Source organism: Physeter macrocephalus, chromosome 11, assembly GCF_002837175.3.
Source record: "Physeter macrocephalus isolate SW-GA chromosome 11, ASM283717v5, whole genome shotgun sequence".
NCBI lineage: Eukaryota > Metazoa > Chordata > Mammalia > Artiodactyla > Physeteridae > Physeter > Physeter macrocephalus.
In genome coordinates, this window is record NC_041224.1 from 107,960,452 (window position 1) to 107,985,758 (window position 25,307).

Here is a 25,307-nt window from a genome sequence, read left to right on the forward strand (position 1 = left end):
ATGCTCCTGTCCGGGGGCGACCCTCCGGCGCAGGAATGGTTCATGGTGCAGACCAAATCGAAGCCCCGGGTGCAGCGGCAGCGGCTGCAAGTGCAGCGCATCTTCAGGGTCAAGCTGAACGCTTTCCAGAGCCGCCCGGACACCCCCTACTTCTGGCTGCAGCTCGAGGGGCCCAGGGAGAACATGGGCAGGGCCAAGGTAAACAGCTTCTCCCCACCTATCGCTTCCAGCCAGACCCTTCTCCCGCTCCTTGCCCCCCCCCGCCCCCCAGGGGTCCCCAGAGGTCCCCCGACCTGGATTCGGCAGTATGGCGGGCAGGTACTGGGCCATCCTCCTGCCTTTCCAGATCTGCAGCCTTGGGTCCTTCCCTCTGGTTCCTTCTTTCTTTTCTGCCCCACCCCTCTCTTGCGTGTCACTTCTGTCCCTCAAGTGCGCTGAGAGAGGCTCGGCGTCGTGTGTCCCCCCCGTGAGCCTTCCCTGGCCAGGGCCCCACACTTACAGCCTGCTTCTCCATCTGGGGAGCAACTTAAGGTCCTGCATTTCTGTAGTCTGTGCAACATACCTCTTTGTTCTCCACCAAGAGCCTGGAAGGCCCAGGTCTTTCTGCCGCCTTTTAAGTCTCCTTAAATCCTGGGCTGCCCCTTGGAGCCTCTCAGAGTGCTGGGACTGGAAGGGCCATTTAAAGATGCTTCTAGAGCAATGCTGGCACTTTACAGATGAGGAATTGGGGGCTGGAGAGGGTAAGGGGCCTCCCTGAGCACTCAGGGTCTGGTAGGTGGGGCGTGGCAGGGGCTGGGACCAGAACCCAGGGCTCTGGGCTCCGCACCCCACACTCCTGATGCTCTAGGCAGCCTCTTGCAGGGGCTCAGAGGTGGGGCTGCAGCAGCCCTGGAAGGCAGCAGCCCTAGGGGATGGGTGGGAATCTGGGAGGAGGGCTGTGGGCTTTCAGATGAAAGGGCTTGCTGTGTGGGGCTGGACGCTGGACAGGCCAGGTCACAGTGTGCCTCTCTCGCATGTGCCCTGGCTTCTCTCATAAGCTTCTCCTCCGCTTGGGCCTCTCAGGTTCCCTCTGATCCCCCCAGTCGTGGCCAAGGTCTCCCTCTTCCCCCAGATTCCCTTATCTTATCATTTCCTGGTAGGAATGCTACAGCCTCCCTCAGCCCCAGACCACCTGCTCCCCCATGCACCCACCCACCCCAACACACAGCCCTTCCCTAGCTGGGTCTCTATCAATATCCTAATTGGTCAAGGCCATGGGTGGGGGAGGCCCAGAACACGTTGGCCAGTGGGCAGGCAGGCTGGAAAGTTCCTCGCTCAGCCCCTCTGTTGAGCTGCTTTGTCAGCAGTTTTTCCAGTTCTGACAGAGGTACTGGGGGAGGGGAGGGGTTCCTGCCTGGAGAGCAGATGTGCAGGAACCCCTGAGATGGAGACTTTTCAGTAGCTGGCACAGGGTAGGTTAACAAGAGGAGCCTTTGGATTGTTTTGGGTTCTTAATCTTTTTTTTTTTTTTTTTTTTTAAGTAAGAGTGATTTTGTTTATTATTTATTTATTTATTTATTTATTTTTGGCTGCGTTGGGTCTTCGTTGCTGCGCGCAGGTTTTCTCTAGTTGCGGCGAGCCGGGGCTACTCTTCGTTGTGGCGCACGCGCTTCTCACTGAGGTGGCTTCTCTTGTTGCGGAGCATGGGCTCTAGGCATGCGGGCTCAGTAGTTGTGGCTCACGGGCTCTAGAGTGCAGGCTCAGTAGTTGTGGCGCACGGGCTTAGTTGCTTCGCGGCATGTGGGTTCTTCCCGGACCCAGGGATTGAACCCATGTGCCCTGCATTGGCAGGTGGATTCTTAACCACTGCAACACCAGGGAAGTCCCAGGTTCTTAATCTTTTTGTTAATTTGAAATACACCTGCTCACCCTTTTATGGGACTGGTGCTTTCTGAAGTGTCTAGCTCACCTGTCCCCTGCTTACATCCTCCATCAGCTTCTCCAGGCTTGGCTACTCCTGCTTCCACTGCTGCCTCAGAGTTCCTGGGCCCACCGACTTTCCCTCACACCTCAGGCCCTGATAGTGTAACCAGTGGCTTTCTCCATTCCCCCCATCCTATCATCTCTTTCCCCTCTGTCTTCCTCCGGGGAAAAGCATGATTTAAGATGGAAACAACATGAGGGGTTCTGGGTAACTCCCTCCCTTATTGCACAGAATGAGCAGAAAGAAGAGATTTTTGGAACTTTGGAACAGGAGAGCAGGGAAGGTGGGGAGGATAAGGTTTTGTTCCAGAAGTTAGGAGATCTGGGTTCAATTTGCTGTCACCAAGTTACTGCTGGGGCAGAGGGGTGTGGTGGAGAGAGTTGGATGTTGGGGTTTGCTACCTTCTAACTGTCTGACCTCGGTCAAATCATTGACCTTCTCTTGAGCCTATTTCCTCATCTATAAAACAATATAATAATACCCACTTCATGGCAGAGTTGTAAGAGTCAATTGAAATAAGGGGTTCTTATGGACTTTCACAAATGTGGAGAGTTACAGAGTAGAGATATCAGTTATTGTTTCTGTAACTAGCTGTATAACTTTGAATGAGTTCTTTTCCCTCTCTGAGTCTCGGTCTCCTTGTTTGCAAAGTGAGAAGCTTGGATTAAATGCTTTCTAAGGCCCAGCAATCTGATACAGGGAAATTTCCCATGTATAAGGATGTCTTGTGGTTTCCATGTGGACGTGCTGTGGCTGACCCCAATCCCAGCTGTAGGGGCACAGAATCACGCACCTGGATAATGGCCTAATATACACAGGCCAGCTGGCAGAGAGGGCTCAGTGAGACTGCAGGTTGTAGGATGGGGAAGGGGTGATGGATGGGGGTGTCTTGTCTGTGAGGGGAGGAGGGGTCAAGAAGGATACAGGCTTCTCTGGAGAAGAGCCCGGGTGTTTTCTACGTTATATGCACTGGTTTTCCAGGAAAAACTCTGTAGAACTCGGAACTGCCTTTAGGTAGTTTTCTTGTGGTGGGATTTAAAAAATAATGAAGGCAGTGCTGGAAATCACATTCCTAGGCAGCAGAAAGAAACACTGGGGAGGCCTGGCCTTTCTGAGGTGAAATCAGCCTCACCTGAGAGTGGAAAGGAGGGTTTTTACTAATGATCAAAGTCGCCCAGAGACAAGCCCTGCTCAGCTCTTCTGTCCTCCTTGGCAACGATGTAAAGAAGGGTCCGGCGCAGAGAGGACAGGTGACAGCTTGATTCTCCCCTTTTTGGACACGATGGAGGGAGGGAGGTGATGGGGAGCCAGAGTTTGGGGTGGGGAGCTGTGGGACAGGGTATGGTTTGCTGACTTCGGGCTTTGCTGTCAGGTGGAAGATCTGTCCCTGGCCCACACTGACTGAGCAGTACCACGGAAGCTGGTAGTGGCCAGGGGTGTGCTGGAACCAACTCCTGCTGACCCATCACTGAAAATTCAGGAAGTTTTTGAGCCAATGGAGTCCTGTTGGTAGTTTGAAATCAACCGTGGAAGGAGTATTTACACCACAGAAATTGTCAAATGCTACAGATCGGGACTATTTCCCCCATAACTGGATGATTGTTAAACACTTACCAGCCCATCTAATTGTGCTGTGGGCACCTAATCCTTCTCCTTTATTTTAAACTTAATTTTTCTTTTATCAAAATAATACATAATTTAAAAGTCCAATAATTTTTAAAAAGCTCACAGAATAACGCAGTGATTCCTTGCCTTGTCCCTGCCAACTCCCTCTTCAGTGCTCTTCCCTGTAGAAAATATCTGCTCTGGCATTTCTACATCTCCACATTCCTAAAAAAATATGTAGCTACTATATCTTTTGATTAATCAATTTTAGATATCTTTTTACTTCCTATTATTAAAGATGAGGATTTAGCTCCCTTATATTGCCATCCCTTTTTTCTTCCCAATATAGTTATATTTCATTTTTCTGTTAAATCTGTATTTAGTATTTGCAACATTATGCCCTTGCAAATATCATTTACATCTAAGTGTTGAAGTGTACTATGATTAGGTTTTCTCTCTTACTTTTCGATTTCCCTGAGGTAAAGAACTCAACACCTTTCCAGTTCGCTTGTTTTCCTTTGTACCCATTGCTAATTCTTATAACTTTCAGTTGCTTCTCACTACAATTTTCTACAAGGACAATCTATCGATTCAAGATGGTCTGTCAGTTCCAGATTTTTTCCTGGGGGCAGCCTTCTTTCTGTCTGGTCAGGACTGCACAGCTGTCATCCTGGGACTCCCGTTTGCTGTCATTCTTGGCATCCTCTTGCCTTTTTTCCTTGTTAGATACCTCATTTCCTGGACGCTGTGTCTTTGTCTTGAGTTGGTGGAGCACGTCCTTCAGTAGTGTCACCAAGTTAGAAAGATGGTGCCGAAACAAGCATGTTGATTCTGGAGTCCCACTCTCCAATCTGAACTAGTCGTCCTCTGTGCCTCCTAGAACAGTGCCTGACACGTAGTAGGTGCTCAGTAGTGTTTATTGAATGAATGAATACATTCTGAGATTTCTCTCCACAATCTTCCTGGAGATTGTCTTTGCTTTTTTTTTTTTATGTTGGGTCTCCTTTCTTAGTTTCTTTTCTTGATTTGCTGGAAAATGCTCTCTAGTAGCTTCCTGAGACAGGTTTTATAGGAGGTAAACTCTTGGGGTTGCATATATGCATAACTACATTGCATATCTGATGGTCACTTGATTGACAATTTGGCTGGTATCAAATTATACATGGAAAATTATTTTCCTTCAGAAATGAGAAGGCATTAATCCATTGACTTCTTGCTTTAGGGATATCTGAAGCTATTCTTGGTCCCTGGTCCTTTGTATGAGAAGTATTTTTTCTCCCTGGAAGTTTGTAGTTTCCCCCACTGTTCTGAGGTGCCCCAGTGAGACCCCTCTGTGTGAGAGTATCTGTCTTCATCCATCATCAGTTACTATTGCGGAGTCTCTATATGGGAAGAATGAGTTTCTCTGCACTCAGCACTCACTGTAGACCTTACTGGCCTTCCTCTCTTCCTTCATGATTTTTATGGTACCCACTCCCTCAGGTATGCTGATCAACCTCTGATCCTAAGACCTTGTCTTTTACTTTCTACAGAACAAACTCCAGTGGGTAGGGAGGTACTTGCTCAGCCTTTGTGTAGAGGGGTGGGTGGGCTCCCAGATCTAACTGCTCCTCAAACAACTTTATCTTAGTTCACCTTTTAAAAAATGTTCTCTTGGGCTTCCCTGGTGGCGCAGTGGTTGAGAGTCCATCTGCCGATGCAGGGGTCACGGGTTCGTGCCCTGGTCCGGGAAGATCCCACACGCCTCGGAGCGGCTGGGCCCGTGAGCCATGGCCGCTGAGCCTGCGCGTCCGGAGCCTGTGCTCCGCAGCGGGAGAGGCCACAGCAGTAAGAGGCCCGCGTACCGCAAAAAACAAACAAACAAAAATGTTCTCTTTCATTCCCAATTCTAGAGTTTCTTGGTGCTGCCATTTTTTTGAGCTTTTTGAGTATTCTGCGGTGTAATTTGGGGTGGTTTTGGAAAGCAGACAATGTATAGCAACTGACTTATGAGAAAGGAGAATCCTAAGTCAGGAAACTACCTGGTGGTATTGTTTTTATTTAACTTACAAGTTGACAAATGACTTGCGGGACATTGGGCAACATATTTTAACAAATGCACATTTTTCTGTGCTTATTTTGTTCCTGCCTCTTCTCTATTTTTTCTCCTCTTGGAGAAAAAGGTCTGGGTGGGCTTTAAGCAGGAAGATCGCTCCAGATATTTTCTGGATGTAAATGCCTGTTGTTTCCATATCTGTTTTTGCTCTAAGGTATAGACAGCATCATGGTTAAGACCCCAGACTTTGGAGTCAGAGTGCCTAAGTGTCCCAGCCTACTACCTGTGTGACCTCGGACATGTGCCCTTCCTTGCTCACCTAAAATGGGGATAATAGTAATTTCCTTATAGGGCTGAGAGAGGAATCAATGAGCTGATGTATGTAAAGAGCCTGGCACATAGTAACTATTCAATAAATATCAGTTCAGATTTATTATTTTGAAAATTATCTCATTTCCAATATATCCGTTTGTTTAAAAATATGGACGGTTAATGGAACAATAAATATTTTAAGGTCTTTGCAGAAGGAGAAAGAAACCACCCACCATCTTCTTCCTGAGCACATCTCTTCATTTTTACATATTGTTTTCATGTAGTTAGAACGTGGGGTGCATGGGATGGGGGAGTTTGTTCAAGTCTATGAGAGTTATTCCACTTGGTCAGATTCACCCTCGCCAGGCAGTGCGGACCAGCTGAGGTTCTGGGTGGGAGGGGTTGGCTTGGGATGTCTATCAGATTTTGAGCTGATTTTGGACTGACTGAAAAGGGGTTAGACATGGGCCTAAGTGCCTGGGTGTACCTTAGGCCCTTTGGGGAAGGTGTTGGAGGTCCATAGCCTGGCCATGTGGCAGAGATAAGCTTAGGCCTGAGCAGGGAAGAATGGTATGGGTACTGAGCAGAGGGGCCAGAGTGGTCTTTGGGATGGCTGCTGGAGATCCAAAATGGAGCATTTGTTCCATAATGGAACTGTCATGGGAAAGCAGGAAGAGGGATGACTGTCACTGACACAGGCAGGAGGAGGGACTTGAGGGCTAATGCAGCATCAAGGGTTGGCTGATGAAGAGGGAGTGCTCTTGGTTCCCTGGAGCTCATGGGGTCATGCTGGTGGAACTCAGCCATATAGTGGAGGAACCCAACCTCTCCTGTCTCAGTGACTGCTAAAGACTGAGTGTGTGAGCCCTGGGAACACAAGGACCTGGTGCCCAGATGGCCAGAGGCTTCCCTTCTGGTTCAGCCATTGTGCGTATCTGTGGGGATCCCCTGGATACTGGCCCAGCGACTTACCTTCTCCTCTGTCCCCTCCAGGCAACAGAGTTACCATGGTTACAGGTACCGGGTGTGCCGGAGACCTTCTGCAGGGGGATTAACCAGAATCTCAGTGGATTACCCTGTAGTCACTGTGTAGTCAGCCCAAGGACGTGGAAGGAGCTCTGCTTTCAGAGTCAGATGGATGTGGGCTGTGGTCCTTACCCAGTCACCCACTAGCTGTGTGTCCTTGGGTCAGCGATAGAGCCTTTCTGAGCCTGCAAAATGGGAATAGGCTGTGCCAGGCATAAGCTAAGCACTTCTTTTGTATTATCTCACTGAAGCTACGTAATAGCCTAATGAGGTGGGAACCATTCATCCCCATTTTACAGATGAGGAAACGTAGGCATAAGGACGGTAGATAAGTTGCTCCAGGTCACATAAGCTCCTGGCACATGGAGGGTACTCAGTAATGTGCCGTCCCCCTCCCCCCAGCTATTTCACAATTCTAGAACGCCAGGGTAGGACTGGACCTTAGGAGTATCTGATTTAATCCGTCATTTTATAGGTGAGGAGACTGAGGCCCTGAGAAGATGACAAATTTCCCACAGTAACCTTAACCTATTGAGGTCAGGTTGGAACTAGAACCAGGGACCTTGACTCCAAGCCAGGCGCTCCCCCTCCCTCCGGCCTCCCCCATCTGTCAGAGCTCCCGGGAAAGAGATGAGTGTGTGAGGAGTCAGGACCAGGGAGAGAGTGTTGGGCCGGGGGTGTCATTTGGCTTATGGTGGGCAGGGCCAGGGCATGTGCTTGTGAGGGGAGTGAGTGCCAGTGGCAGGCCCATAACGGCTGGCTTCCTTTGTGCTCTCCCCACTGGCTTCAGGAGTATCTGAAGGGCCTGTGCAGCCCGGAGCTGTGGAAGGAGGTCCGCTACCCGGTGGCCCTGCACTGCGCCTTCCTTGGGGCCCAGGGCCTCTTCTTGGACTGCCTGTGCTGGAGCACGCTGGCCTACCTGGTGCCTGGCCCGCCGGGCTCCCTGATGGTGGGCGGGCTGACCGAGTCTTTCATCATGACCCAGAACTGGCTGGAGGAGCTGGTAGGGCGGCTGCGCTGGGGCCCTGCCCCTCTGCTCACCCCCCGGGGCATCTGGGAAGCCGAGGTGACCCGGGCTTTTGGGGCTCTGGTCTGGATCCGTGGTGACCAATATGCAGGGGACCTGCTGCAGCTGCCCGCAGCGGTCCAGGAACTGCTGCTGAGCCTGGTGCGGGATGCTGCGGGCAAGGAGGACATCATCCAGTGGCTCGGCTGCATGGGCACGTCCGACTCCCGCTTGGACCCCGAGCTCCTGATCTGTCCAACCCACCAGCAGAAGGAAGGTCCAGCCATGGTGTCCATGGGAGATGGTCCTGGGCCTTTTCTGGAGATGGGGAGCCCAGAAAATTCAAAGAGGTTAACCAGCCTAGGAGCCATGGGGGCCCTAATCCCAGGCCAGAACACTCAGCTGGAGACAGCAAACCAGCTGGTACGGTAAGTTCTGGAGAATCAGTGTGGCTTCTCTGCCCCTGTTCCCGCTCCCCAACCCCAGGGAAATAGTTTGGGACCTAACTGGCCTTACCACTTTTCCAACAAACTTGGGTTTCCTGCAGGGTTGGTTCCAGCAACCAAGGTGGTACGGACAGTGCTTGTGAGGAAGGGTCAGTACAAGCCAGCAGCAGCCAGGACCCCGCGGACCGCACACAAGCCTCTTCCCAGCAGCGGCAGGCCCGGAGGGGGGAAGACACGCTCCCTCTCCAGCCTCCAGTATCAGCCCTGAGTGTGTGCTCGCCCTGGAAGTCCTGGACCCCGGGGCCAGCCTTTGGGCCCCTGTGGCCAGGGACTATTGCTGCAACCTTCTGGAGGATCAATGAACTGCATTCTCTCCACCTGGCCTGGCTCCTGTCCCAGGCTTGCTTCAGTTTCCCTTTCTGGCAGAGGCCACTGGGCCCCATTCAGTTCAAGCTGCCAGGGCAGAATCCTTTGCCCTTAAATCTGGGTTGGAAACAGAAGGAGCTGGTTCCTTTGCCCAGTGTGGAAAGCCCAGATTGTAGACCAGATGGGGGGCCAGGAGGAGAGGCAGCCCTACAGAATTGCCCAAGGCCAGAGACCCCTAAAAAAGTAATGAGTTTATTGGTGGTCTCAGGAGGCTCAGGGGTAAAGGACAAGGCTAGCCCAGGACTTCCACAGATAGGGCCACCTTTGACCTCTACACCCCAACTCCAAGCTGGAAGTGAGCCGGGGGATCGAGGAAATATGCAGTGGGATTGTAAGGAACCAGAAGAGAGGCCGTTTCCAGGGCCCTCCACAGGGCAAGGGGTGCCTACTGCTCAGGGGAGGCCCGCCACTCAAGGGGGGCTGACAGCTCCTTCAGGACCTGAACCTCAAACAGTGCCTGAAACTCTCAAAGTGCCCATGGCTGCAGCAGTGCCCACAGCTCAAACCCCACCCACAAATCCCGTGCTGCCCGAAGCCCCCAAAGTGCCTGAAACCCAGATTATGCCAGCGGTCCATGAAGAGCCTGCAGCCCCCAAAGTGCCTTTGGCTCCAACAAAGCCAGCAGCTCAAGTGGTGCCCACAGCACAAAAGGCAGCTGTGGGTGAACTGGCACCAGCGGCTCAAATGGTGCCTGCAGCTCCCCAAACTCCCACAACTCAGAAAAGGCATGCAGCAAAAACATCACCTGCAGGTCCCCAAACACCCAGAGCCCAGACTGGGACTACAGCTAAAACAGGATCTACAGCTCCCAAAGCACCTGCAGCTCCTAAAGCCCCTGCAGCCCCCAAAGCACCTGCAGCTCCCAAAACTTGCAGAGCTCTGAAAATGCCTGCAGCTCAGAAGGCACCCACAGATCCAGGGCCAACCCTGGATGCAGCCAAATTCCCAAGTGAGGGCCAGCCTTCGTCAAGGGGCAGTGCTTCCTTCCTGAAGGGCCAGGGGGAAGCTGGAAGGCAAGGGCCCCAGTCCAGTGGCACTTTGGCTCCCAGTAGTAAGCGCCAACCTCAGGTGGAGGGGCTTCTAGGGGCTTGGGAGGGGGTTCCGAGGCAGCCGCCTCGCCACCCACAGACGAACAGCACAGTAACCAGCTTCCAGAGGTACCACGAGGCCCTGAATACACCCTTTGAGCTGAACCTGTCAGAAGAACCGGGGAACCAGGAGTTGAGGCGAGTGGTCATTGACGGCAGCAGCGTGGCCATGGTGTGAGTAGCCACGGACCTGGGGTGGGCTGGGGATGCTGGGGAGCTCGGGCAGGGTGTCCCTGGGGTGATAGACTGTGGGCATCCTTTCTTGACCTCTGTATACGGGTGACAGGCGGTTCAAATGGGGGAAAGATGGGAGGGAAGTGGTACATGTTGAGGGGCTACTGCATGCTGGGTGGTGTTCATGGAATCACTCCAGCAGCCTTCAAAAGTAGGTTTCTGTTCTCCTTCCCTCATAGAAGCAGAAACAGGCTCAGAGAAGCAATTAATCTTGACCAAGGTCCCAGAGCCAGTAAGGGGCCCAGCTGGCCTTTGGGTTCAGATCTGCCCACTGCCCAGGCCCATGCTCTTCCCATTTCAGCCTGCCTCACATAGCATGGGGTCTGTCAACCCCAGGCCAGTTTTCAAATGTTTAGCCCAACCCTTAAGGTCCAGCACTGATCTCCCCTGTGAAGCTTTTCCCAACCATGCCAACTCTCAGAGATCACTCTCTCTGCATAGCACTTACTGCTGTATATGTGCTAGCATAAATACATGCAGGGTGTCTTCATTTGCCCACACAGTAGGATAGTTCTCTGTGCTGAGCACACTCCCAGCACACAGTTGGTCAGCAAATGTTTGTTTGCTTCCAGTCCTAAACTGAGCTCTTTGGATGTAGAGGTTGCCTTCTCCTTCCTTTTGTCCTGGAGGCCCCTACACACACACACACACACACACACACACACACACACACACACACAGCAGGTGAGTGGACCCAGTAGGTGCTCACTGTGTGATGATGGAGAGAGGGGAGGGGGCATTGTTGGTGCCCGTGGTGCTGATGCCCTGGCGTTGCCAGATGTGCTGCCCTAGGCTGGCTCTGAGGGAGGGGTGGAGAGGCAGGGCCATTCCTAGGGCAGAAAATTGCTACCTCACTAATTCCCCCCATCACCACCCCCACCCCCCAACTCCAGGCACGGCCTCCAGCACTTCTTCTCCTGCCGGGGCATTGCCATGGCAGTGCAGTACTTCTGGAACCGGGGACACCGAGAGGTCACTGTGTTTGTACCCACCTGGCAGCTTAAGAAGAACCGGAGGGTGAGAGGTGAGCTGTCCCCAGCCGCCCAGCCCCTCCAGTGGGCTTACTCTCTATGCCTTACTTTTCCTTGCCTTTCTGTCCCCACCGTGGCCTTTTCCACTTAGCCCTTCCTCTGACCATTGCTGTCTTCTGCCTTTCACCTCCAGAGAGCCACTTTCTGACGAAGCTACACTCCCTCAAGATGCTTTCAATCACCCCCTCTCAGCTCGAGAACGGCAAGAAGATCACTACCTACGATTATAGGTGTGCTGGGCTGCAGGCCTTCTCTTGTGGGGCCCCGGGGCTTGGGCTGGGCTGGCGTGTCCGGTGGAGTCTTGCCTCATTTGCTCTGGGGAGATGGAAGCAAATAAGTCAGAGGGTCATGTCAGAGAGGGTGGTGTGGTGCACCGGCCCTCTGTAGGTAGAGGGAGAGACACAGAGAGGAGAGGGCTCCAAGGTCGGCTCTATTCAAACCCAAGAGATGTTCCTGAATTTGGGAGTCTGCAGCCCAATTTCCCTGAGCTAAGAGGCTTTCTCCCCCATGAAGTATGGGGTGAAACCCTGGGCTTTCTTTGGATGGGACTAGCCCAGGTGACTCCTGGTGCTTCAAGCGAGCTGCTTCCCCCAGCAGCTGATTTGGGTGCCAGTTTGGGTTGAAGCTCAGGTTTTCTCAAGGAATTGCTGCAGTCGTTTCCTCCCACCAGCCCTGGCCCTGGGAGGAGGTATGTGTGTGGCTGTATGTGACTGGAGCCCTGGCTGGGCTCTGAAAATGGAGTCAGATTAGCCCTGTCTCCTAGCTAAAACCTGAATGCCTCCCTACTTGCCAGTCCTCAGCACCCACTCCCCAGCGTGGCTGCAGGACCAGTGCGCATAGGGATGCCTGTGATGCTGCCTCTGATGGGGCCGAGAAGGCCCTGTCCAGGTCACTGACCCTGGGCTGGACTCGATGTCCAGCAGGTCAGGTCTTGGCTCCACTTAGGCACCTCCCATGCCAGGCAGGGAGAAGTTCTGTTCCTCCCCCAAGACCTGGCGCCCACTCAGCCTTCAAGCCTGGGAAGGGCTGGGCAGGGCAGCTCAGGCATCCTTCCTTCAAGAGCTGGCCCTCCTGGGTAAGGTCTTTAAGCGCCTTTAAATTCAGGCCTGGGTTTGAGGGAAGGTAGCTTTCCTGCAGAAGGCCCCTCTGCTGGTCACTTGTGGAATTGCATGCTCGTGGCTGCCAGAATGGCACTCTGCAGGGAATGCCGAGAAGTAGGTGGCCTTTGCTTTCTTTCCTGGTCACAGCCCTCTTTCGAGGAGAAGTGATCCTTGGAAAAATGGATTTGTTTATTCAGGTATGTGTTTTTATACATGTATACACATATCCATATGTATGTATGTGTGTCTTGGCATGTACCTGAATGTTGTGCTTTGGTGAAGAGTAATCATGGAATACTTGGTACACGCTGTGTGGCAGGCACTGAACTAGACACTTCAGTGTCTAGTGTATTGTCTCATTCAGTTTAATCCTCACAGCAATAGGCGGTAGGTATTTTATGTTAGTTTGACAGATGCGGAAACCGAAGAAGTAAAAATGCACGTATGGATGTGGACAAGGGCATGGCTTTCTGTGTGCGGGTCTGAGCATGTGTATGTGAATGCCTATGTGTAAAATAGGGGTCTGTGTTTGCATATACATTTGGGGGATGTGCATCCCAGTTCACCCTCCCAGGGGTGAGTGGACATCCCAGTCGGCTGCATAGACGAGGATGGGCTCTTGAGTCTTGGCTCCCCGGCTATCAAGGGCAGCGTTTTTGTCCAACACACCTCAGCAGGAAGCTGCAAGTTCATTTTCTCAGAGGACTGGGGAGGTGAGGGTCTGGGTACTGGGTCGTTAGCGACTTCCCCTCTCCCTGCAGGTTCATGGTAAAGCTGGCGGAAGAGACAGATGGCATCATCGTCACCAACGAGCAGCTCCACGTCCTGATGAATAATTCCAAGAAACTTATGGTCAAAGATCGGTGAGGCAGCTCCCAGGGGATTGGGCTGTTCCTTCCCCTCGGGTGCCGGGCAGTCCCTGGCAGGAGGGGTTTGGGCAGGGGGAAGGGCCTTGGAGCTGTGCTCATGAGCACCTGCTGGGAGGAGATGTGGGTCTCAGCCCCTGTGGAGATACCAGGTGGCAGAGGGGTGTGGGTGGGTCAGGGGCTCCTCTGTGACGTTTCCTCCTCCATCCCGGGTCCAGCCTGCTGCCCTTCACTTTTGCGGGGAATCTCTTCATGGTGCCCGACGATCCTCTGGGCCGTGATGGCCCCACTCTGGATGAGTTTCTGAAGAAGCCAAACAGGTAATGGGCCAGGCACCCCCTCCACACCCCGCCTCCCAGCCGCTCCTGGGGCTGACTGGAAGCTTCCCCTTGGTGCTAGCCAACGTTTGTCTAGTGCTTAATAGTGGGCTGAGTGATCTGAGTTTTTCAGGTCTTTGTACTTCCACCCACATCTGCACATCCATAAACCACTTACGATATGGTTTTACAGTTTCACAGTGTTGCACACATGCTTCAATACTATATGTAACATTCCACAACTGGCATTTGTCGCCATGTTTTATTGTTTTTCCCAGAGGTATGCCATGTTAGTTCATGTGGCTGGCTTTAATGTCCATGCTCTATCCCATTATGTGAGTACCCAACCGGTTTATGGGGGGCCTTTTGTGGAGGGCCATTCGACAGTTTCCATGTTATGCTGTTGGTACCAGTGCTGCAGTGAACCACCTTGTTCTTGTTTCATTGTGTGCAGGGGGAGCTGTGTCTGGAGTATGTACCAAGTAGAACTTTTTCCACATTTATTACCCGCTTTGATCCTCACAGCTCGAGTTAGACCTACGTGACCACTGTCCTCGTTTTACAGATGAGGAGTCTGAGACTCAAGTACTTTCCCGAGGTCATTGCGCTGCTGCCGGCAGAACTGATTTGCAGTAACTCAGTTCCTCTGGCTTCCACCCACTCTGAGCCGCTTTGCTTGCTCACCTCCCAGTTCCCTGGGCCCGGCAGGGGACCGTGGTCGGGAACTTCTGGGCAGGGCACTGCTTCCCGGGCCAGGTCCCCCAGTCCCATTTCTCCAATTCGAAGAAGTTTGCGTGCTGTGCGCTCCCAAGCCCCACGTCAAGCCTCCTTCCCTCTCTTGACCTCCCCCGGCTTGCTCTTCCTGGAGTCCGATGGGAAGTACCAGTCATCTAATTCTTATCAAACCATTGGCTTACAACTGGTTGGACATGTCCCTTGGTCAGTGAGGTTTTGATTGGATAAGTCTTCAAAGCCCAGATGAATCTCTAACATTGCCGTCCGGCGGCTGCTGGGAGTGGAGGGAATATCTGAGGGCAGGTCCTGTCTGAGGCTGTGCCATGTTGGAGGCTGGCCCTCGGCCCAGCCTCAGGGAAACTCAGCAATGGGGTGAGGCTCTGTGGGGCTTCCACAGATGTGGTTTCGCCTTGGATGGCCTCTCGGGGCGGGCTGTCCCCCACCTCTTCCCTCAGACTCCTCTGTCCTGCTGTTTTGGTGTAGGTTGGACACTGACATTGGCAACTTCCTGAAGGCGTGGAAGACCCTTCCTCCCAGCCCTGCCAGTGTCTCTGAGCTGAGTGAGAATGCTGACCCTGGGCCCCCGGAGAGTCTGCGGAATGTGGAAGAAGTCAGGGAGGAGAAGGAGGAGAGGCAGGACGAGGAGCAGAGAGAGGGGCAGGAGATGCAGAAGCCGGCCGAGAAGGAGAACGACCTGCACTCTTCGCTGATGTCCGTGTTCAGGGCTGAGTGCTCTTCCCTCTCAGAGGAAATACTCCGGTGCCTCAGCCTGCACGACCCCCAGGATGAAGCCCTCGACATCGATCTCCTGCCGGCGGTACCTTCTCCCTCCCTGGGCATCCCCTGGGATGGGAAGGCTCCCTGCCAGCAGGTTCTTGCCCAGCTGGCCCAGCTGACCATCCCCGGCAACTTCACCGCGCTCTCCTTCTTCGTGGGATTCATGGACTCCCACCGGGACGTCATCCCTGACTATGAAGCCCTTGTGGGGCCCCTGCACAGGCTCCTCAAGCAGAAGCCGGACTGGCAATGGGCCCGGGAGCATGGGAAGGCCTTCCTGGCCCTGAAGCGAGCTCTGGTGTCCGCCCTCTGCCTGACGGCCCCCGACCCCCAGCTGCCCTTCCGCCTGGAGGTGACGGTGAGCCAAGTGGCCCTGACGGCTGTTGTGTACCAGGAGCGCTCAGGGAGAAAGCACCCCGTAGCCTATACCTCGAAACCCCTCCTCCCCGACGAGGAGAGTGAGGGCCCGCAGTCAGGGGGAGACAGCCCCTATGCCATGGCCTGGGCCCTCAAGCATTTTTCCCGCTGCATTGGAGACACCCCAGTGGTCCTGGGCCTTTCCTATGCCTCCCGGACCACTGTGGACCCTGGGGCATGGGACAGCCGCAGGGTGGCCAAAGCATGGTTGATCAGATGGTCCCTCTTGGTACAGGACAAGGGCAAGAGGGCACTGGAATTGACCCTTCTCCAGGGCCTGCTAGGGGAAAACCGGCTGCTGACTCCTGCGGCTTCCATGCCTCGTTTTTTCCAGGTTCTGCCTCCTTTTTCCGACCTGTCCACTTTTGTCTGCATCCACATGTCGGGGTATTGCTTTTACCGGGAGGATGAGTGGTGTGCTGGCTTCGGTCTCTATGTTCTGTCTCCCACCAGCCCCCCTGTCTCCCTTTCCTTCTCTTGCTCCCCTTACACCCCGACCTATGCCCACCTGGCGGCCGTGGCCTGTGGCCTGGAGCGCTTTGGCCAGTCCCACCTGCCCGTGGTTTTCCTCACGCACTGCAACTGGATCTTCAGCCTCCTCTGGGAGCTCCTGCCCCTCTGGAGGGCTCGGGGCTTCCTCTCCTCCGACGGGGCTCCTCTACCTCACCCAAGCCTGCTCTCCTACATCATAGCCCTCACCTCCGGTCTCTCATCCCTTCCATTTATCTACCGAACCTCCTACCGGGGCTCCCTGTTTGCTGTGACGGTGGACACCCTGGCCAAGCAGGGTGCCCAGGGGGGCGGCCAGTGGTGGAATTTGCCAAACGATGTGCCAGTCCCTGTGGTGTCTCCCCGTACCGCGGGCAAGAGGCCCAACTTGCTGGCATTACAGCTGAGCGACGGCACCCTGGCTGATATCATTGCCAAGCTGCAGGCGGGGCAGAAATTATCCAGCTCCTCACCCTTCAGTTCTGCCTTTAACTCCCTCAGCCTCGACAAGGAGAGCGGCCTGCTTATGTTCAAGGGAGACAAGAGGCCCCGGGTCTGGGTAGTCCCGAGGCAGCTCCGGAGGGATCTGATTTTTGCTGTGCACGACCTCCCCATGGGGGCCCACCGGAGGCCCGAGGAGACCTACAAGAAGCTGCGGTTGCTGGGATGGTGGCCGGGCATGCAGGAGCACGTGAGAGATTACTGTAGGAGCTGCTTGTTCTGCATCCCCCGGAATCTCATAGGCAGTGAGTTGAAGGTTATTGAGTCCCTGTGGCCCCTCAGGTCCACCGCCCCCTGGTCCAACCTGCAGATAGAGGTGGTGGGCCCAGTCACTGTCAGCGAGGAGGGCCACAAGCACGTGCTGATTGTGGCTGACCCCAACACCAGGTGGGTAGAGGCATTTCCGCTGAAGCCCTACACGCACATGGCCGTGGCCCAGGTGCTGCTTCAGCACTTGTTCGCGAGGTGGGGTGTTCCGGTGAGGCTGGAGGCCGCCCAGGGCCCCCAGTTTGCCCGCCATGTCCTGGTAAGCTGTGGGCTGGCCCTGGGAGCCCAGGTGGCCTCCTTGAGTAGGGACCTCCAGTTCCCCTGCCTGACGAGCTCCGGGGCCTACTGGGAATTCAAGAGGGCCCTCAAGGAGTTCATCTTCCTGCACGGCAAGAAGTGGGCGGCTTCCCTGCCCTTGCTGCACCTGGCCTTCAGGGCCTCCTCCAGCCAGGCCACACCGTTCCAGATCCTGACGGGGGGCGAGGAGAGGCTGACCGAGCCCCTGTGGTGGGAGATGAGCAGTGCAAACATCGAAGGGCTCAAGATGGATGTCTTCCTGCTACAGCTGATGGGGGAGCTGCTGGAGCTCCACTGGAGGGTGGCTGAGAAGACGAGTGAAAAGGCTGAGAATAGGCGTTTCAAGCGGGAGAGCCAGGAGAAGGAGTGGAATGTGGGTGACCAGGTCCTCTTGCTGTCCCTCCCCAGGAACGGCAGCAGTGCCAAGTGGGTGGGTCCCTTCTATATCGGGGACCGGCTGAGCCTGTCCCTCTACAGGGTCTGGGGCTTCCCAACCCCAGAGAAGCTTGGGTGCATCTATCCTAGCAGTCTGATGAAGACCTTTGCCAAGAGTGGCACCCCGCTGTCCTTCAAGGTCTTGGAGCAGTGAGCTGGAGCAGTGGGGGAGCCCCCCGCCCCAGGGTGCTGGGCTTCTGCTGCTAGGCCTCCCCTTGACCCCAGCAATGCTCTCACAGCCCCCTGGGGGCCCTTCATTGTGCCTTTTGTAGAGAAGTTACTTCATAAAGCTTTGCTGAAAACTGCCTTGAACTGGGGACCAGCGTCCCTATGGAAGCATCCCCAATATGGGGTATTGGGAGAATCTGCTAAAGGCTGTCAGGTGTGGGCCTCTGACAATTTTACCCTGGCAGGTATCCCTTCCTGGGGCAGGCCAGGTTCAGTGTCCCGCCCCCAGTGAAAGTGTACATATACACGCGTAGCCCAGAATCTTATTTCTGGCTGTCTTTACCATGAAACAGTGTGGCTCTGTGCTCTGGACCTCAGAATCAAAACCACATTCCCCTCTCAAACAGAAACCTCGATTGTGGGCTCCTCCCCCGATTGTTGTCCCTGACTGGGGACCCTTCGCCCTTGAATCTGTCACAGCTGACCCAAATCCATGCGGGCTGTGGAGAGGCAGCCCGTCCCTTATCTCATGGTTCACTTTCTCAGGCCAGGCTAGGCCTGCCCAGCTGTCAAGGAAAGGCTGGCAGTCCTGGGCCTCGAGGCTCGGAACTGGGGTGGGAGGATGGCCGGCCAGCCATCCTGTAGGTGCATCCTGCCCGTCAGCATGGGAAGGGCAAGGGGGAGACGGAGTCAGCCTACCTCATTTGACTCCAGCCAATGGAGACGCTCCCTGACCCCGGCTTCGATGATATCGAGGCCACAGGAGTCAAGGATCTCGATGCCAAGAGTGGCATCTCTACCTGAAGAGCTGCTTCGACTAGACCAAGGGGCCCAGGCCTCGGCTTCAGGGGGAGGGTGACTGAAATGAGCGGTCTGGCACGCGGTGAGGTGCTGGCGTGACTCTACCTCCCAATCCCACCCCGCAGCCCGCAGCCCGCTCCTCCTACTGCCACTGTACCCTGCATCCCCAGACCCTACGTAGTGTACGACTGCTCTGTTTGGATTCCCCAGACCCCACCCTAGTCCCCTGGACCCTGCCTTCTGGGTAGAGAAAATCCCGGCCTCCCCCAGAGCCGCTCTGCAAAGATCACTCACTGCAAGAGTGCGTTTCTCACAGGTGTGTGTGCCTTCACTCTCCCTGCGAATGGCTGCTGCCGCCGACGGAGGGGGTTCCAGGTGGAGGCCAGCACTGGGTCCCTCTGGCTGGGCTTCTAAGGAGTTTTATTTCTCCCAAACTGAGCCAGTCTCCCGGCCTAGCTCCAGTTACGAAAACGCTTGACATTGCTAGAGCCGGAGTAGAGCCTGCCACTGAGTCCAATTAGCTTGTTTTACAGCCGAGGAAAGAGGCCCAGAGAGGGGAAGTGACTTGCCCGAAGTCACAGAGATAGTTGGTGGCTGAGCTGGGACGAGGATTAAGCTTCCTGATTCTCCGTTCACCACAGAGAGGGTTCAAGTGAGAGAAGGTCTCAAAATCTTATACCCATCTTCCCTCCAGCTCCCTCATCTCCCAGATCTTGTAGACAAACTACTTAGGTGTTGCCCTCAAACCATTTCTAGCTGTTAATTCTGTCCAGGAAAGAATGATTGGGTGACAGCTGACAAATTGAAAGGTGAGCCGTGGCGTTTTTAGCAGCTACCTCTTTCCCCTCCTCCTCCTCGCCCTGTACCGCCCCCTCCTCCTTCTGATGGTCTGTTCAACCTCGTCCTCCCTCCTCAGTGCCGTATCCATTCCCCGTTAACCACATTTATGACCTTATACCCCTTTGGGTGACCTTTTCCCCCCCATTTGATTTGTCAATAAACGAATCAAAATGGAGCTAATGTCCAGTTTAAAAAAATTTTTTTTTCTTTTAGCTTTAGCCTCAATTATGAGGAGGGTGGGAGGCAGTGGTGGGGCATGGCTGCTGCATGTTTTCCAGACAGACTTGCAGATTTGACAGTCTGGATAGTAACTTTCCAAGTACATCTGACCTGAGCTCTTATTTTACCGAGGAGACCAGCACCCAGGTAGTGATACAGCGCAACCTCTCTCCCCGTCCTGGTTCATGGCAGGGCTGTGAGGAGGGCCCAGGCTGAGGGCTTCCATGCTAGTGCTCTTTCCCGTTCACGTCTTAGAAGTGGGCACGGTGGGGGGGCTTCCCTGGTGGTTGAGAGTCCGCCTGCCGATGCAGGGGACATGCGTTCGTGCCCCGGTCCGGGAAGATCCCACACGCCGCGGAGCGGCTGGGCCCGTGAGCCATGGCCGCTGAGCCTGCGCGTCCGGAGCCTGTGCTCCGCAACGGGAGAGGCCACAGCAGTGAGAGGCCCGCGTACCGCAAAAAAAAAAAAAAAAAAAAAAAGTGGGCAGGGTGGGAATGAAGATGAATGAAGGCTGGTGTAAGAATGGCATCAGTGCTGAACCAGCGTGGCTGTATCGGAAACACAATAGAACTAGGTTTGAATACTGACTCCATGGCTGCTCCCTATGAAGCCTTTTCCTGGGGCCTTGGTCTCCCCACCTATCAGGTGCAGGGTAACAATTCCTAAATTATGGAGGGTGCAAGGATCTTATGAAATAATCGTGCCAAGAGGCTACTGTGGTGCCGGCTATGGAGTAAGCCTTCATCACTGTGATGGACTGCATGTTTGTGTCCTTCCAAATTCATATGTTGAAATTCTAACCCCTAGTGGGATGGTATTAGGAGGTGGGGCTTTGGGGGGTTAATTAGCTTTAGATAAGGTCATGAGGGTGGAGCACCCAAGATGAGATTAGTGTCCTTATAAGAGAAAGAAACTAGAGCTGCCTCTCTCTCCACCACTTGAGGGTACAATGAGAAGATGGACATCTGCAAATGAGGAAGTGGGCTCTTACCAGACACTTGATTTGCTGGCACCTTGATCTTGAATGCCAAGCCTCCGGAACTAAGTTTCTGTTGTTTAAGCCACCCAATCTATGGGGTTTTTGTTACAGCAGCCCGAACCCATAAAGACAATCACATACTAGCTAACGTTTCTTTTCTTCCTGCCCCTGGAGTGCTTGCCGTTATTGCCCGCTAGGCTCAGAAACCTTCCTAAACCCTGGCCAAGCTTCCAGACTTTGGGTGTCTGCTTCTTGCTGTTTTCTCACCTGACGGAATGTCTGCTCAGCACTGGCAGGGGGATGGAGTGGCAGGAAGGAACTGTTCTTCCTGAGAACTCCCTGGCTCACGTGCACACGGTCATTTAGTATTTACAGAGCACCTACTGTGTGCCAGGCCCTGTCTAGTGTGGAGTGGATGGCAGGTAATGGGAATGGCATGGTGCCCCTCTGGGGCCCACCGTTAGGTGAGGGAGGCAATTCAAGAAGCAAATACAGTGCAGGGTGGTAAGGGAAGGAACACGGCATAGAAGCCCACAGCACAGGGGTCTGAAGCCTCGGCTCACGTGCAATCCAGCGAGGTCTTGTCTTCCTGACCCCCTTCACTGAAAATAATGCACATGCTCTTAGGACAGGGCAGCAAGTGAAAGGTTTGGAACTCCTAAGTGAAAGATTGATCAGGAAGGTGGCTTAGCAAAACCTCTACTTTCTACTCAAGAGAACTTTAAGCAATACTCAGAATTTATCCACATTGGCTTCTGAGCCCTCTGTTGGTGAGATTTCTCTTCTTCACGGCTGAATAATTTACAAGGTCTGATTTGACATATTTTTAGCGGAGCAAATAAAGATGTGTCCGCAGTTGAGCACCATGGGCAGTGCAGCCTACTGGTCACTGCTTCTCTCCTTTATACCATCACGATTTCCCCTTCTCATTTGGGGGCACTGGCAGGTGAGCTTCCCAAGTCTCTAACAGAGAAATTACAAAGTAACCAGTAGGCAGACAGTCCCAGACATAAGCAAAAATATTATATAAAGAACGTCCTGCAGTGTATCTCATTCTCATGTTAAAAAGTACATAAACTACTAACACAATATTGTAAATCAACTATATTCAAATAAAAATTAAAAAAAAATGTACATTAACTATCTGGTGAGATGGGGACCCCCTAAGCTTTGCTATACCATGTTTTCCTAGGGACCGTTTATGATGTCCTTGTGTTTCTGGGTAGAAGTGAACACACCTGAAAGAAAGCAGCATTTTAACAGGTAAATGGCTAAAATAAAACAAAACAAAAATCCTACTCACTTTTTTTTTAACATCTTTATTGGAGTACAATTGCTTTGCAGTGTTATGTTAGTTACTGCTGTATAACAAAGTGAATCAGCTATATGCATATATATATCCCCATATCCCCTCCCTCTTGTGTCTCCCTCCCACCCTCCCTATCCCACCACTCTAGGTGGTTGCAAAACAGCGAGCTGATCTCCCTGTGCTATGCAGCTGCTTCCCACTAGCTATCTATTTTACATTTGGTAGTGTATATATGTTCATGTTACTCTCTCACTTCGTCCCAGCTTACCCTTCCCCCTCCCCGTGTCCTCAAGTTAGAGGTGATACAAACAGATGGAGAGATATACCATGTTCTTGGGTTGGAAGAATCAACATTGTGAAAATGACTATACTACCCAAAGCAATCTACAGATTCAATGCAATCCCTATCAAACTACCAATGGTATTTTTCACAGAACTAGAACAAAAAATTGTACAATTTGTATGGAAACACAAAAGACCCCGAATAGCCAAAGCAATCTTGAGAAAGAAAAACGGAGCTGGTGGAATCAGGCTTCCTGACTTCAGACTATACTACCAAGCTACAGTAATCAAGACAGTATGGTACTGACACAGAAACAGAAATATAGATCAATGGAACAGGATAGAAAGCCCAGAGATAAACCCATGCACATACGGTCACTTTATCTTTGATAAAGGAGGTAAGAGTATACAGTGGAGAAAAGACAGCCTCTTCAATAGTGGTGCTGGGAAAACTGGACAGCTACATGTAAAAGAATGAAATTAGAACACTTCCTAGCACCATACACAAAAATAAACTCAAAATGGATTAAAGACCTACCCACGTTTAAAAGATTGTCCAAGAATCCCTGGGACATGTACCAGTTTTAACTTGTTTCCTAATTCATATGGTAACAGTAACTTACACATAGTGGATACTTGCTCTGTGCTTTCCAATGCTGTGGGATATATACCATCTTTCTCTTCATTGTCTAGAGGAAGAAAATGAGGCAAGGGGAGTTTGAGTTATTTGCCGAAGGTCATGTGCAGCTACTAAGTGAGAGGCTCCAGTGCCCACCACCTTCACCGCTATGCTCACTGCTTCTCATGCAAGTATATTCACTTTGTTGCTAGAGCTACTTTCTCCCCACTAACCTATGGCCTCTCTATCCTTTATTAATGTATGATATTAATATACATTAGTATACTGTATATTAAGATTTCTCCATTTCAGTTTGGTCCAGATTAAGATGATTTACAAACTAAAACAGAGCCTGGTTTACCTCAGTTGGGTCCAAGAACAATTCTGTTGGCCCTGATAAATTTTGACGCGAATGCCATGCCCTCGTTTTCTGAGCTGTAATGAGAAAATCTCTGTTTTGAGTTGCCGCTTAGGCATTTTACAGTATAACGACCCTGCTCACACCCAGATTCTGGACATTTAGATAAGGACCTGAGTTTAGGACTCCTGCCCCAAATTCCCGCTTGCTTTTCCTGGGGCGCCTTTTGAAATGACCACTTATAGTTGAGCCCGGGTAAAGTTAGTGACCTGCACCCCAACTACCTTACACATAATAGGTTCTTACTATTCTGCTCACATGTGAACTGGGACAGAGGACTGCCCTTCTCCTGGCTCACTGCTTCCCTTTCCCCCCTCCTGGTTTCTGGGGTCTGTAAGTAATAAATCTTTAAACTTTACTTCCTTTGTGTGAGTGTACTACACCTTCAATCAAAACGACTACAGGGTTTTTACTTCCCCAGATGGGGAACCGAGGGAGCTACCTCCTGACCCCATGTGGTGGCCTGTGCTTCCGCATTCAGCAGATCATAATCTGCATATCCTTAATTTAATACACCAGCTATGGGTCCCGCAACACACAAGGGGGTGCCATTTTCCCTCAGCTAACAAATAGTGCTATTTTGTAAGTTTTCACATTCCCATAGACGGTGAAAAATGAATCAGGGGAGATTGCAGCAGCTGGATTGCAAAGGACCTAAAAAAAAACCACGTTAAGCAATATGGATTTAATCCTAGACCCTCTCCCTTCCCCACAATACCCTAAAGGGCTTTAGGCAGTGAAGTTGCCACTCTGGCAACCCCCCTGTGGAGAATGGACTCAGAGAAGCAAAACTAGAGGTCAAGGGGCCAATTAGGAAGCTTTCGTAGAACTCTGAGATATTGGTAGCCAGATGGATGGAAAACAATGGATGGAACTGATTTATGGGGGTTATGGGAGAGGGAGGAATCGAGGATCATGGCTGGTGTTTGGTTAGGGCAACAGGGACGTTCCATTTTTAGACACAGAGAATAAGGGAGAAAACAGATTTCAGGAGGAAAGACTCTAATTTTAGCAGGTTGACTTTGAGGTGGGCTAGGCAAAGTAGGAGTCTGACATTTGGGAGGGAGGTCCTGGATAGAGATAAAAAATGTGGAAGTTGTCAGCATATGGATGGAGAGTCAGGCTTTTGAGAGTGTGTCAGGATGAAAGGAATCCTAGGGCAGAACCTTGAGGGAAACTGACATTTAGGAGATGGGCAGAGGTACAGGAGGCTGAAAAAGAAAGTGGCCTCAGCAGACAGGTGGAAGCAGAGCCCAGAGCATGCACAGTCAGGGAAATGGGGGCAGGGAGCGCTTCTAGAAGGAGGGTGTGGCCAACAGGGTCAAATGTTAGGAAGAGCCTGAGTGACAGAGGACTAGATGATAGTGACTTTAGTGACGAAGAAGTTGTGAGTGACTAGCTGAGGGCAGTTTGGCCACAGTTGACTTAAGGAGTGAGCAACTGGTAAACATAGATATTTGGCTCTAAAGGGGAGGAGAGGTGACTCTAACTAGCATATAAAGCTGAGGCTAACCATATATCTACCACTGTTTCCATATCCATCTTTTTTTTGTTTTAGACTTAAGAGACTTGAGTCTCTTTAACTGCTAAACAGAAGGAGTGAGTAGGGAGGGAGACATTGAACATACAGGAGGGAGGAGAGGAAAAGAAAAGAGTATGTTTGCAGGAAATGGAATCCATGACTGGTGGATGAAGATAGCCGCCTTGACAGAAAGAAGAACACGACTTCTACTGAGCCAGATAGGAAGGAAAGATGAGGAGGAAGGTGAGTTTTCGAATGCGCCGGTGGGAAGGGTTCCTCCTGGGGTTTCTGCTTTCTCAGTGAAGTACAAGGTGAAGAGTCTGCTGCTGGCAGTGGGGGCAGTTGGAGGAGTAAATGTTTTAAGGAGAGAACAGAAGCCTTCATTTGGATTCGGGGGAAGATGAGGAAAGAAGCTGGCAAAGGAAACCACAGAATTGCTTGGAGAATTGCTCCAGGGGTGGCTGGAGACCATGGATTTACATACACAGCATATCCTTCAGCAGGACTTTTCTCTGTAGCAAATCAGCTGCCAGGGCGTGGGTGTAGGGAAGGCAGACAGTTGGATTCTATTCTTAGGATCCTTAGAGTCCTAGGAGAGTTTTGTGCCTGGAGAGGAACACTAGCCACCATCTGTGCTTTATTTATTGTTTAATTTATTTACTTCATAAACCTACTTAAGCAAAAATTGTCTCAACATTTAAACACTATTTATATAACCAAGTCAAAATCTACACATTTTACAAATCAAATTATTTAAACATTGACTGCAAACTTAAA

At 52.2% G+C, this 25,307-nt stretch overlaps 1 protein-coding gene across 1 annotated transcript; it reads left to right on the top strand.

The window, feature by feature from the left end:
- NYNRIN (NYN domain and retroviral integrase containing) lies at window positions 1–17,831 on the top strand. Its single transcript, XM_007130028.4, has 8 exons — window positions 1–198; window positions 7,732–8,375; window positions 8,495–10,081; window positions 11,035–11,165; window positions 11,306–11,402; window positions 13,034–13,135; window positions 13,357–13,458; window positions 14,674–17,831. Exons 1-8 carry the CDS (start codon window positions 1–3, stop codon window positions 17,525–17,527), a joined length of 5,715 nt encoding a protein of 1,904 aa, XP_007130090.2. The 3' UTR covers window positions 17,528–17,831.
- Window positions 17,832–25,307: the final 7,476 nt, after the last annotated feature.